Below are 14955 nucleotides of genomic sequence, written 5' to 3' on the forward strand. Positions count from 1 at the left end.
TCAACTTATCACAATGCTATAATGCTCTATTTAATTTTGCTTTAATTTCTTTAATTTCTGTTAAATATTGTTTCTATTATAAGATAGGCTGCAATTTTTACTTATCACAGAGATACATGATCTTCACTTTAAATCCTGTTCTCTTTGTATTTATGGGCTTGGTTTTGTGACTTTGATTTATGATACTTTAAGTACTCCTGTGAAATGCCTGTCCACATCTTTTCGGTTTCTGCCTGCATGACTGGATGCAATGTTTTCAAGTGGCTTGGAAAAGACACTCCGTCTTCTATGATACTAAATGTCCCACACCCTCTCCCAACTCCCCCCTTCCCCCAAATACTCACCCATATGACAGTGCTTTTTTTGGGCTTCCTCCACAGCCACCACCCACCCCAATCTACTACAACTCCCTGGCACCCAAAACCTGTGGCTGATCTTTTTTTAAAATTTTTAATTAATTTATTTTTTTTGCGTGAATTTATGGTTTTGTTGTTAACATTTTTTATTTTTATTTGTACAATTAAAAATGTCACGCCTGTCGTCACTTATTCTGAGCAAACTCTCTTTTGGCTCTTGACGTGTTCAGGTGAGATTTGCGGCTTCAGGATCCATGGGCAGAATGTCCCCTTCGAGGCAGTGGTCCTGGACAAGTCCACTGGTGAGGGGGTCATCCGGGCCAAGGACAAGCTGGACTGTGAGCTGCAGAAGGAGCACACCTTTACCATCCAAGCATATGACTGTGGAGAGGGTCCCGATGGTGCCAACATGAAGAAATCCCACAAGTGAGTCAGACTCTGCCAGTTCAGAAGTGTGTTTCTTTTGTTTTGACAAGATTCTGTTTAGTTTGACTGCAGTGCAAGCAATCATAGTTGAGTCAGCTTTGTTCAAAATAAAGTATTGCATCCATATATTCACATCACAGCAAATGATAATAAAATAAATACTGCTTGTTCATTAACATAAGATTAAAGCCTGCCCTCATATTTATGTAAATTAATTTAGGTTGCTTTCACACCTGTTTGCTGTGGTTCATATGAGCTCTGTAGCATTTGGCTGTTTGTTTTTGATGTGAAGACCAACCACAGTAGTCACAGGACTGTGTGATGGTAGATATGTGATTTTACCAGGAATTCAACGAATAGACTATTATTAAATCCTTCTTCTGATTGTGGGAACTGTCAAGTGGGGATGTCATAAGTGATAATCTAAGATAATTTGTGAAGTATGCAAACATGAATTTATATCAGGACATGAGAGAAAATGAATTCAAACAGAGGTGTGATGAGTTTGAGTTTTGACACTGACATAGTTGCCACACAGTTAGGGTCAGGATCCCTGTAGTATCACGGCATAAATTGCTACCTTTTTGTCCATTATCATATGAGGTAAACGGCTAAAACAGTTAGATTAAATCAAGATTGATCAGCAACTGTTGATCATCGATTGTCACTTCTTCTCACTTCTTAAGCAAAAATGTCAAACATTGCCTGTTTTTATAGTCTCTCAAATGTAAGAATTTGATGCTTTTTCTTTGTCAGACATGAGAGTAAACTGATTGTCTTTGTGTTTGGGTTGCACAAAACCAGAAATTTAAAGACATCGTTTGAACTTTGGAAAATGATAATATGACACTTCATAGACAAAATGATTAATTTAGAAAAGAATTGGTAGACTACTTGATAATGAAAAGATTTGTTAGTTGCAGCGATAATGAGGTCCAGTTGTCTTCTGGACTAAGAATGCTTATAATCAATTGTTTCTTTGTGAGCAGTTTGTCAACACCAGAGAGGAAAAATAAACACGTTAGATGCAGCGAAGCATCGCTAGATTTGCTTTCAGTCACCAGAATATGATTTCTTCAGGCTGGTCCATGAAGCACTGATGATGCAGGAGAAAAGTCACCAGAACTGCCAAATTAATGAGTTACCCGTCAGTCATTATGACTTGTTTAGTCCACTGTTTATTTGTAATAAGGCAGTGTGAACATAAAACGGACTCAGAAGCTTTTGAATGATTTTTTCCTTGTTCTGGCTCAAATGAACAAAATTCTGTTCAGAAGTGTGACAATAGAATATTTTGTCTCTATCAGGGCCACTGTGCACATCCAGGTGAATGACATCAATGAGTATTCACCAGTCTTCAAGGAGAAGTCCTACAAAGCCACCGTCATCGAGGGAAAGAAGTATGACAGCATCTTGAAGGTGGAGGCGGTGGACGCTGACTGCTCCTTCCAGTTCAGCCAAATCTGCAACTACGAGATCGTCACCCCTGATGTGCCCTTCACCATCGACAAAGATGGTAAGGATCGACTCCAAGCAGTCTCGTCTTGGTGCCTGCCGGGGGGCAAAAGCTGCAACACATGCCAAGACCCACACATTTATTGACTCACATCACATTGTCTATTGATCTGTGTAAACAACGGTGCAGGAAGAAGACTCATTTAGAATTCACCACAGGTTGTTGCCTTGAGGGCGATGGCCGTCTCCTTGAAATGTCACCCAAGTTGGTCATTTGTGTCGGACTGTGGGGATTATTGTCTTTGTGTCTTGCAAAACAAAATTAAAGATCAAGTAAAAAAGACATCAGATATCCAGGCACAGCTGATACAACGCCTGGTTCAGGTGATAATGTGAGGAGGAACAATCAGTCTGAGGATAAATAATATTGGTGAAGGTGCTTAACTGTGACCACTAACCATGGGATCTGATCAAACAAACTCTATCACTTTCTTTTTATCATTGCATGCTAATCAAACTTTATATACATATTAACTTGGTAATCAACTCTTGTAGCATCTTGAGCAAAATTAAATCAAAATATTATGATGTGGCCCGAACAGACATCAATCAATAAATTATGTTTTTTGTTCAGCGTGACAGTGAAGCACTCTCAGGCAAAGATTTCTATTTGGCAACTTCTTTTAATATTTCAAAATACTCAAATGATTTTTTTTTTTATTTCTTAGCACATCTGCTGCTTTGAAATTAAACAAAGAGCTGCCTTGGCACCCACTTCTTTTTCCTTTCTTCGCTCAGGTTTCATCAAGAACACGGAGAAGCTGAGCTATGGCAAAGAGCGCATGTACAAGCTGACTGTGACCGCCTACGACTGTGGAAAGAACCGCGCCTCTGAGGACGTTCTGGTCAAGATCAGCGTCAAGCCCACCTGCAAACCCAGCTGGCAAGGTATCAAAGCTCTCCTCTACTAGCTGTAGCTCGCCAACCATCACCATACAGGTGTGCCTCTGTGTTGAACAAAAGTGGCCCACCGACGCACAGTACACACAGGCTGCCATTGTAAAATAAGGTTATTTAACTCCTTTAAGCCACAAGGCCTTTTATCGCGATTGAAAGAACCAAAAGTAGTTCTTAATGAGTAATCACTATTGACAGCCCCTGTATTGACTGCTCACATGTTATCTCTGCTGTGCTGAAGGAGATCTTTTCACTCTTTACTCCCTCCCTCTCGCTTCGTCTTTCAGGCTTCAATAAGCGGATTGAATATGAGCCTGGCACAGGTAGCCTGGCCCTTTTCCCCAGCATGCACTTGGAGACCTGCGACGAGCCAATCACGTCTATCCGAGCCAGTGTTGAGCTGGAAACCAACCATATTGGGAAGGGGTGCGACCGTGATACCTACTCGGAGAAGTCTCTGCACAAGCTGTGTGGTAAGTAACTGCTCCACTAAATGGTTATTGTCAGTAGTACATTGTTTGGAAAGAAATTCAATTAAGTGCCCACTATAATTGCCTTTATCCACTTTGATTGCTTATTTAGGAGCTAGCTCCGGCACCGTGGAGCTCCTGCCTGCACCCAGCAGCTCCGCCAACTGGACAGTCGGACTGCCCACTGACAATGGACACGACAGCGACCAGGTGTTTGAGTTCAATGGCACCCAGGCCATCAAGGTTCCTGATGGTATGGTGAGCACCAGCCTGAAGGAGCCCTTCACCATCTCTGTGTGGATGAGACATGGCCCCGGGGCCCATGAGAAGGAGACCATCCTCTGCAACTCTGACAAGACAGGTAACGTCCCCTGAGGAGAGTTTGACTTTTAGTTTGTTTTATCAGGTTAATTGGTTTGTGAGTAGTTGTGTATAAAAACGTACACTAAACATACATTATTATAATCCAATCCAAACCTCCATAATATAAATTGTCTTCTTGTAATAGAGACTGCTGTATGACAACAACATTAATTGAAAGTTTTGTAGAAATAGTTGTTTCGGATGTTGTTTACATCAGTCATATTTGTAGAAATCTGCTGAACAAAAGGCCTGTACAGTTCAGTTTTATTTGTAAGTGAAAAGCTGAACTTCTGTGTGAGTATGCCTGTGACTTAACACAGATATAAAAAAACAATGACTGAGCTGTTGGACATTGATGCTGGAAAACACAATGAAGCAGCACAAAAAACCCTTTTATGAACTGAACTTAACTTAGCATTATTACTGAAAATTCTGAAAATTTGCCTCTGATAAAAAAAAAAACCCTCAGGCGATAATCAGCGTTGGTGCTCAGCTGGACACATGGAAACACACTTCCTTCTATATTTTCTTTCTTACCTCTGTCGAGTGCTCGCTGACATTTCCATTTTTGTCACTAGTTTTATGATTTTGCATGTGGTCACAAGCTCCTTGATCTTATTGACTGTAAAGTCTCTGCCATGGCCAGCGAGAGGCAGCTCATCAGCTTCTGTCCGACTGCTTATATAAGAAGGATTACATCAGAACGGCTGTGGCCTGGACAGGAAGCTCCCATACCCGTGATCTAAGCTCCAGTCATGACCTCCATTCAGCGCAGATTCATGTCTCACATTTGGTTCATTTCTTCTACATTTTAGTCTTAGATTTTCCAAATTATAACCAGACCAGAGTCAAGAATCCTATTTGTGTTCTTTAAAGGCTGGCCTGTCGATTTTGTTGTTAATTAAATGGTAGGAAGATGAAGTGTTAAGTGTTTGTTCAAGGATTTCTTCACAGTCTATTTAAATGATAGACCTATAAACCTATAACCTGATGTTCTCTACTTAGAGCACATGAAATTATATGGTAGATTATTGTTATATATTGTTACAGGCCGAGTCTATGAATACATTTTGAGAAAAACTCTCTAAAAATCTTTGAATCTTTCCAAGTATTAACAGCCAGTTGGTGTTTGGTACAGAGATTACATGTGCAGGCTGACTCTTTGATTTCTGTTGTTTTTGACAGCTTCCTCCAAAGTAAATAAGTTACGGTTACATTTCCAGTTTAGAGAACAATACATGTGTTAAAAGGAATTGGTTGTGGAACTGGTTTCAAACTGTTACTTTCTGGCGTTGTGAGAACCTGTTAAGGCATGTTTGTAAATAATAAGAACAAGAAATGCCATGGATAAAATAGTCATCAAATCCCGGTGGTTATGTATTTCAGAGCTGTTATCTGTGTAATCATTAAGCACCTGGCTGCAGGCTTGTACTTGAAATGTACCTTGTTTACTAGTTATTTACTGCCCTCTTTAGTGTAGTTGTCAGTTGGAAATATAATAATACTTTAGGCAACACAAGATTGTTTTGCTTCTCAATGGCTCCTTAGAAAATTCAGCACTATAGAATATATTTAAATCATACTAATACTAGTAAATGTCTCCTTTTCAATCTTGTGTCAGTAAATCACAAAATAATCGCCATATGCAGTAACACATGTACACTGAAAATTGAGAGTTACAGTTTCATATCTTGATCTCCACTCTGTTCTATTCTGCAGAGATGAACAGACACCACTACTCGCTCTACGTCCACAACTGCAGGTTGATCCTTCTTCTCCGCCAGGATCCATCTGAGGCAGAGAACTACAAACCAGCCGAGTTTCACTGGAAACTCGACCAGGTCAGCTGCCGCGCTTTGTGCAACTTTAGAGAATGATATTTAATCAAGAGTAAAGTTAGTTACAGTGGTACTATGTAATTTTCACAGGCCCGTTTCCAGCCTTTCATCCCCTCTGTTTTGTTCTTTGCAGGTGTGTGACAAAGAGTGGCATCACTATGTGCTGAATGTGGAGTTCCCCACCGTGTCTATGTTTGTCGATGGCACTACCTTCGAGCCCTTCCTGGTCACAGAGGACTACCCACTGCACGCCTCCAAGATCGAAACTCAGCTCACCATCGGAGCCTGCTGGCAAGGTAAACTCTTCAATACATTAAAGGAACCATTATTCTCTTGTGTGACCATATGTGTTGATTTAGTAATAAGTCTGAAGAACGGATACATTGTAAAGAAAAAATCTGTCTTACTTAGGGTTAAAATGTCTCTGCAAAATCTAGCTATTTTTCTGGATAAAACGGTAAAAAGATACACTAATGCTACCTGATAATTATAGGGCGCACGCTATTTTATTAACTCTTTCTTAGATTCTGAAATGATGCACCAAGTCCTCGTATGTAGCCTCTGAATCTCTACTGCAGATCCTCAACCTTCCTCCCTGTCTCTCCCTGCTCTCTTGTTTCTGTCCTCTACAGACAACTCAGGACATGACAATGACACTGAGTCAGTCTCTGAGCCCACCTCAGGTTGCTCAAATCTTTCCCTTACTCCTCAGATATGTCCATGTGTCCACACTGTCCCACCACGCTAACTGCATCCTCATACCATTTTGACTAGAATGATTCAGATACATTCTAGATGCAGAAAGATTTATTTTTGTCATTACTGTTTGGAGCATGATGCAGTGTGGGTGAAACTGGTGTGATTTTGCATTATTTTTTGTGTTTTCTTCATTCCCCATTTATACACTCGTCTCACTGCAGCAGCCAGGCAGTTGTTTTTCACATAAGCAGAGCAGAAATAGACATATAATGAGCACAAACTCCAGACGTGGCTGCAGCATTTTGGCTGTGGAGGCTCTTCTTTCAGACCATGACCTTTGGGTCAGAGGCAGTAGCTCCTCCAGATCAGATAACAAAGCTACTGCAGCACACACGCACACACACACACACACACACACACACACACACACACACACACACACACACACACACACACACACTCACAGACATCACTGGATGACCATGGGACCTTGAGATGTGCAGGTCCAGGTTTGTGTCTGACTCTGCAGCAGCACAGATGAATGCTCATTATGGTTCAGCAGGAAGACACAACACAATGTTTCCCTTCTCATTAGGCAGGATTGATTCACCTCACAGCAATACTGAAATATTCAGTTGTTTTAATATTTCAAGGCAAATTTCTAATCATTTTGAGCATCAAGATGGTTCCAGAAGTTTTTGAAAATAAGGTGACTTCAGGGGATTAATTTACATTTATCTCAGATAATCCCTTTCTTGTTTTTTCTTTTATTTTCTGTGATTTTTCCACATTAAGGCAGTGGTTCACTTTGTTAATGCAGATGTTGCATGTTTCTAAGGCGTCTGTAAGCTCATCCATCATCCTCCCGTCTCCCTCACTGGGCCTCAGGCCTTGTAAGGGCATACATACTAACTTGCATGAACGCCATTCACGCCAGCTTTGCACATTGAGACGGCATGCTTTAATCTCCAGCCCAGAAAAGGTGAAGTCTGTGGAATGTACTCTTGAGTAACTGCTTTTTTTATGTGTGTGTGTGTGTATGTGTTGTTGTTTTCTCCCCCTCATCTCCATCCTGATGCACCCAGGCGGAAATGCTCGAATGGCTCAGTTTTTCCGGGGGAACCTTGCGGGGCTGATGATCCGCTCTGGCAAGCTGGAGAACAAGAAGGTGATCGACTGTTTGTATACCTGCAAGGAAGGCCTGGACGTGCAGCTACCAGAGGAGGTAGCTTCAGCTGTCAAGGTGAGGAAGACAAAATGTTTGAGAGACACAAAACACATTCAAGCTGAGTCATGCTGGATTTGAGTATATTTGTGCATCAAGAACCCGGTCTAACAAAGTGGTTCCTAATCATTTATGATTGTGATAAGAGGAAGCATAGTGTTCTTTCAGCTCCTTTCACATGTTGCATTGATGTTTGAATTGTGATCAGTTCAACAAACGGAGATTTTGACAGTTTGTAAATGCTTAAAGAGTTGGGAATATTCAGTATTTCACAGAAATTTGAGGAATATTAGAAACAGTAAATTTTCCATCATCAACTTTCAACCCCTCAGATTAATCTTGCAACTCTTAACTTATTGAGTCAAGGAAAAAGAAGTTGCAGGGTGTCTACATGTCCTTCATAAGTCTTTAAGTGTCTTAAATTCAATTTGATAAATTCTAGAATTGAAAAGACCTTAAATAGTCTTAAATTTGAATTTGTGAGGTCTCAATTGCCACAAAACACTTTATCTACTGGTAATTTCATCCATCTTTAAATTTCTTTTTGTCAAGATGTTTCAAGCTTTCTGTTGTGGAAGTCCCCATTTCTGATGTTACAAATATTTAAACCTAATACTGTCTTTTTACTTTATACCTGCACTGACCTGTTGGAAAAATGTAGAATAACATTAGTTATTACCATATTCATACATTAAACCTGCCTCTCCTCGGGACAACATATATGCTACTTACCTTTATACTACCTGCACTGCTTCAATATGAAAGAGACTTGTTGAAAAATTGGTCTTAAATTTGGTTAAAAATGTCATTAAAGTATTAAATGTAAGTGTTTGGAGACATCCTGGCCTGAAGTAAATATATTTACCAAACATTTCAACTAAATGAATAACATTTACACATTTCTGTGGTCTATGGGTTTGAGTGTTTTGTATGTGACCCATACAAACTTAATCTAACTTGTCATGCATTTTATAAACAGCAACATTTTAATATCAGTCTGACGGAAACACATTTTACAGCGTCTCCTTGATTTCTTTCTTCAGGTGGAGTTCAACCCCAACCAGTCCTCTCTGACCGTGGAGGGCGACGACATTGATGCCTTTGACAAGGTCATGCAGCACATCTCCTACTTGAACTCCCGCCAGTTCCCGACCCCTGGTATCAGGCACCTTCGCATCTCCACCACTGTCAAGTAAGTAACAGAAGCCAAAAATACCCCTCGGTCTCTGTCCTGTCACCTCATCTGTCAGTCAGCAGCCACCAAACGCTTGTGAAATGTTCAACATTCTGTGCCTATTAAACATTCAGAGAGGGTTCGTCTTTCTACTTGAAGTGTGAGGAAGGTTTGTTGAGGTCAGTAGTCGTACCTGATTTCCATAACAAAGAGAGTAAACATGAAAGGTTTTGAGGTTTGAGAATGACAGAGGCAGAGGAGCTGTAAGGTTCTGTATTTTTGTTTTTAAGTTCTCTTTGATGTAGATTTTTATATAACAACGATGTATTCAGAGACCCAAATGTGAAGAACAAAAGAGAATTACATTTGCACATGATGTATGAAAAGAATATATTAATACTCCAGTTTCTGCTGAGCCTTCTCTAAGATCAGTTCCAGTTAGTGTTGCAGTTTAACATTTGTTCTCGCATTTGCATATGCACAAATCCACATAAACACGTTTTATTGGGTAGACCAAATCATGAATTTTCCTTATACAACCACTTTTTACATACAAAGGCAGCTTTTCTGCTTTTGGTGCCATTAGAACGTAGAGTTAAAAAAAGAGGGAAGCACTGTAATAGTATTTTATATGTGGAGCCGCAGGCACAGTGAAATGTTGTAAGCTTATCCTCCCCATCATGAAGTCAGTTTGTTTACAAATCATGATCGCGATTATTTGGGTGAATACAGAGAGCAAGATTACTTAACATGATTACTCATTGACTTTGGAAATATCATGCCTTTATTGAACTTAAAAAGAGCTCTTTAATAATAGATTTCTTTGAACTTTAAATCTAATTCAACTGAAAAACAAAAATTTAATACCTTTTAAAAGTAATGTATAATAGTAATATAATGTATAATACAATATTTATAAAGCCATAATGTATATTATGTTATTACAATATTGTTTTGACTTGGTATATAAAACGTCAGAAAAGATTGCTGTAATATGTTCAAACACCAGTACATAACAGCACAAATAGACAATAGAAAAAAATACAAGCGGCAGCTGTTTTGACTGGGTGTAGATGCTAAAGACCGCTCACTTGACCACAATGAGCTGAACTTAACCTGCTGCAGCCTGGCTGAGAATTGGTTTGGGCTTTTTTGGGAGGGAGCAAAAGTGCACCGCTGTAAAGGAAAGGGGTGCACTGGATTTATAACAAGAGACAAAAACGAGAGCATCATTGCAAAAGGGAATGTGGCACAATAATCCTTTTATCTCAATTATCTTGTTTTCATACTTGTTGGAAACCAAAATTGTTCTGTAATGAACACGAAATGGAACACATCAAATTGCACAAAATTACTCCTGAATATAATTTCAAAAATTGTTCCTCAGCCCTTCCTCACAGACTAGTTTTAGAGATGCTTAGTGGTAATCTTCTACAATAGTAAAAATGTGGGTGTCGACCCCTTAATTCCCCCGTTTCTTTTCCCTTTCATAACATTGTTGAAGTCCAGGTGGCTCGAATCTTTTCACTTTGATTTTTCATCTTTTCCCATCACCCTGCCTCTAAATTATGGAAGCAGGTGGAATTCAAAGTGCCCCTCATGTATTTAAAAGTAGATTAAGAACCTGCATCAAAAGACCAAACTTAAACCAAACTTAAATCTCCTTCCAGATGCTTCAACGAGGAGTCCTGTGTTACTGTGCCTGATGCTGAAGGTTATGTGATGGTGCTGCAGCCTGAGGAGCCTAAGATTAGCCTGAGCGGCATCGACCACTTTGCTCGCAGTGCCGCCGAATTCGAGAGCCAGGAAGGTGTGACGCTGTTCCCCGAGCTCCGCATCGTGAGCACCATCACCCGCGAGGTCGAGGCAGACACCGAGTCTGAAGCTGCAGAGGGAGCTGATGATGACCCCACGGGTAAGAGACATGCACATATGACCCCGACGTTAACCCCAGATTATGTCATAGGGAATTTGTAGATATTGCTAACCTATTTTTCAATGGATTATTTGTGTTGTCCGCTTTACAGTCTGCTCATCCTAAGAGTAACACACACTGAATTTCTCCTTTAACACTGCCACATATGTAATCTTAGTCCTGTGCTTCCTGAGGCAGTGTGACACAGAGTAACGTCCCATCCGTTGCCTTGGTTAAATTACCTTAGCCACTGCCTGGATCTGCAGGCACCGTGATGTACAGTTAATAGCTGTGTAGATGTACTGTAGCTGTTGATGGTGAGGATTATGCCCGGAGGCCGACGGGATTGGACAGAGAGAGGGGGGGAACAGAGATAAGTTGTTTACTACTTTATGGGAGGGGTCAGTGTCCAGCCGTGCCATCTGTTAGGCTTGTATACGAGCTAAGACGACGAGATACAATAGACGAGCACTGAGGTTGACACAGATACAGGAAGATTCGATGTCCTGTGGTGAGCAGCCGGCCATATGGGACAAAAGGGCTTTCAGAGATCTGTTGCTATTACCTGCATTACCCTGCCCCACCTTCCACTATCAACAAATGAGATGTCAGAGCAGATGACTAAGAATCACTTAATAAGAGCTTCTACAGGGTCAGGAGGGGCAACTGAGTGTGCACAAATTATTAATTTGTTTCATAAGCAAAATGGAAGACAGGCTGCCTCAGCTGGGTTATTAAAATATAGTCAATTAACATAATTAATTAATTAAAATACCTTTAGTTGTACATGAATTCCTCAGCTGTATTCTTTTATATTACAGGCCCAATATTAGCTCTTAAACTAGAAGAGATCCCTACATCTCTTCATTCTAAATCTTTCTGTTCATTGTTCATTCAGTCCAAGAGACAGTGGTGTCAGAAGAGATCATGCACAACCTGGACACATGTGAAGTGACTGTGGTGGGAGACGAGCTGGATGGGGAGCACGAGAGTCTGGAGGTGGACATGTCCCAGCTGCAGCAGCACGGCCTGGAGATGAGCTCCTCCAACCTGGGCCTCGTCATCAGCGGTACGGTCCACAGAAATGTCGAAACTAGCACATAGCAGTGGTTTCTGGTTGGAGACATTTGATGATGCACATGTACAACAGAGTGATTTGAAGTCAGAGTTAACAAATCCAGTGTCTCTTAGGTTAAAAATGATTTTTTAGGAGTTCCAAGTCATCATAAAACCATCAATTTTTACAAACATTTTGTTCCACATTATTTCTGTTTTCCTCTAATATGGAGAATTTTTTTTAACACAACTGATTTTTGATCAGATTTTGACACAAGCCCCCCTCTGTATGTTCCAGGTGTGAACACCATGGCCAACTACGAGCAGGTCCTGCATCTTATCCGTTACAAGAACTGGCACACAGAGGCTCTCTTTGACAGGAAATTCAAACTGGTCTGCTCTGAACTCAACGGTCGCTACATCAGCAACGACTTCAAGGTCGAGGTATGACTGAACACCTTACCGTGACACCTTTACAACAAGGAGTTCACAAAGGGCCCTAAAGTTACTGAAGCGTTTGTGTGTATAAAATGGGAAGAATTTTGTGACTGTATACATATGTGTTTCTGGTTTCATTCTCTTTAGGTGAATGTAATCCACACAGCCAATCCTGTGGAGCATGCCAACAATGCAATGGTGCAGCCCAACTTCATTAACCCCGTGCATCATGCCTCTGTGGATCTGTCTGGACACAACCTGGTCAACGCTCACCAGGCCTCAGGTACGGCAACATGTGGTCTATCATGTGAAAGTGTTTAAAAAACAGTTGAGAATGTTTTTTTCTTTTGTCCTTTGCGTTATGCAAAGACAAGACTCTGCAGCTCATAGATACTTTTACTGAAAGATGCCTTGTATAATCATCATAGTAAGTCGTTTTCATCATGTTAAAGACACAAAAACAAAGAATGCATTACAATCAATCACATGATGAATAAGCGCCTACTGAAACCTCCCCCAATTGCAGCATTTTACTCATACGTTTAAATTAATATCAAACATCATAATCAAACTAGTAATCTGCTTAATTGTTGTTGCTGTTGTCGAAAAAATACTGCAAGCAATGCTTGGGATGATTACAGTCTATTAACAAGAATTAGGCCACATATGAACCACTGGTTGTTTGCCCTTTTTTTTTTTTTAATGGCTCAAGTTTAGGGATTACACTTGAGTGCTGTCTGTGACATCTGTACAGGCGGTGGTCTGTGCACAACCTTTTATTTCCCAGCTTCAGTAATCCTCCATGCTGTCAGGCTCGCTAAGCCTGCCACCGCACAAGAGAAGCCCTTCACTGCTAATATGGGGTAAAGTAGAGCAGGTTAGCGGGAGACAGGCAACGCTATTTAAAGAAAGACACACACCTAGAGCTGCTGTAAGCATTCATCTGCAGTTTACGAAGAAGACATTAACATCAGCGCTGGCACACCTTGAGACTAAAGTCCTTGAAACACCCTCAGACATCGGAGGCTGTGTCTCACCACATAAAGCTGTAGCAGTTTTTATGTGCCACTGGGCAAATGTGCAAATTGAACATAGTTTACATCTAATCTGTCATTTTATGTTTATTAATTAATTTGTGTGTTTGCTTCCCGGCAGTGGTTCCCAGTGCAGCCACCATAGTTATCGTGGTGTGTGTCAGCTTCCTGGTGTTTATGATCATCCTGGGCGTGTTCCGCATCCGGGCTGCACATCAGCGCACCATGAGAGACCAGGAGAGCGGCAAGGAGAACGAGATGGACTGGGATGACTCAGCTCTCACCATCACTGTCAACCCCATGGAGGTAAAAACACACGTGAGGGAGAGGCAAAATTAAAAAAAAATTTTTTTTTTTCTCATGATTAGCTGATGAAAAGCTGACAAACAGAATTTCACTTCTCAACAAAATGTGGCCGAGTTGCAGCTTTGACAGATTTTCACCTGCTAATACTGTGTGATGTGACTGTGGCCTAGTTTTATCTGAGCGCTGATGATTGACAGCCCTGTGGGGACAGAGGAGAGACTTTGTTGTAGATGAAGATGTTAGGGAGATATGTTGCCTCCATAATTAGAATAAAAGACTGATATTTCAATATTTAGAGTACTTTTTTGCAACCAGGTGGTCTTGTGCAGATTTAAAGGGTGTTTTTGTTTTTCAGCCAACAAGCTGCACCTTTTGTCTTCCAAAACTCCAAAGTGACATTTTATAATTAATGAGTCAGCTTGTAGGCAGGCTTATAAATATATGTTATTGTGTGGGCTTGCAACTTATTTATCATTTTGACTTTGCTCATAGCTGATGATCACAACAGCCCAGCAACCAGCATCTTAAATTAAAGAGTAACTTAACACCAGGTTGAAAGACAGTGTTCTGCCTCCCTCTCTAGTTCAAAGTTTCAGGTCTGTTTTATCTCTGTTAGGTGTGGTTTGAAGTGTGCTCCGTTGCACCTGTGACCACACCCAACAGCGATGTAACAGTGTCCTGAAGTGACCTGTACACGACCGCAGCAAGGTGAGAGGTTAGACCACTGAAGGTCACTAAAAAGCAGATTTTAAAGGTGTTAAGTGACTTTGTTAACTACCATCTTTTGATGTAAAGAATTGCTGAAATCCTGCTGCTGCAGTGTTTAAACTGTCTGCCTAAATCACATCATGCTTTGCAGCAGAAAAGAGCATCACATCGACTGGTCCAAATTAAATTCTGGTGTGGGGAATGTTGTTCAACCACAGTAAATAATAAGAAGTGAAATACAAAGAGCGTTCAGTGAGCATCCACAAGAGCCGAATTCAGTGTTTCGACCTTTTGTTTCTTTTGTCCTTCAGCATCACAAACCAGTCGGGGTGGTTAAAATGAGTGAGATGTGTGTACTTCACTGTCATCATGTTACATGATTTTCCAGTATTGAAGTTCAAATTACATTGGGCTGAGGTCCTACCAATTAGGCTGGCCTATACAGTTTAAACCAGTGGCACAGTATTAATAGAGATATTTTCTGATCCACGATAAGGCTAGTGAATAAGGGAGATTGTGCCTTTGCAGTGAAAGT

At 40.7% G+C, this 14955-nt stretch overlaps 1 protein-coding gene across 1 annotated transcript in view; it reads left to right on the top strand.

Annotated features, from left to right (window-relative positions):
• clstn1 (calsyntenin 1) overlaps positions 1-14955 on the top strand; it is a 37880-nt gene that overhangs the window by 21709 nt on the left and 1216 nt on the right. Inside the window, exons 3-16 of the mRNA XM_073470567.1 lie at positions 587-782; positions 2090-2298; positions 3036-3185; positions 3482-3667; positions 3777-4025; positions 5747-5868; positions 5999-6161; positions 7650-7807; positions 8833-8981; positions 10634-10878; positions 11777-11947; positions 12233-12378; positions 12520-12655; positions 13528-13712. Of these exons, the coding sequence (XP_073326668.1) occupies positions 587-782; positions 2090-2298; positions 3036-3185; positions 3482-3667; positions 3777-4025; positions 5747-5868; positions 5999-6161; positions 7650-7807; positions 8833-8981; positions 10634-10878; positions 11777-11947; positions 12233-12378; positions 12520-12655; positions 13528-13712 (2465 nt within the window). The remainder of the gene's footprint in view (positions 1-586; positions 783-2089; positions 2299-3035; positions 3186-3481; positions 3668-3776; positions 4026-5746; positions 5869-5998; positions 6162-7649; positions 7808-8832; positions 8982-10633; positions 10879-11776; positions 11948-12232; positions 12379-12519; positions 12656-13527; positions 13713-14955) is intronic.

This window comes from Pagrus major, chromosome 7 (genome assembly GCF_040436345.1).
Source record: "Pagrus major chromosome 7, Pma_NU_1.0".
In the NCBI taxonomy this organism is placed as follows: Eukaryota; Metazoa; Chordata; class Actinopteri; order Spariformes; family Sparidae; genus Pagrus; species Pagrus major.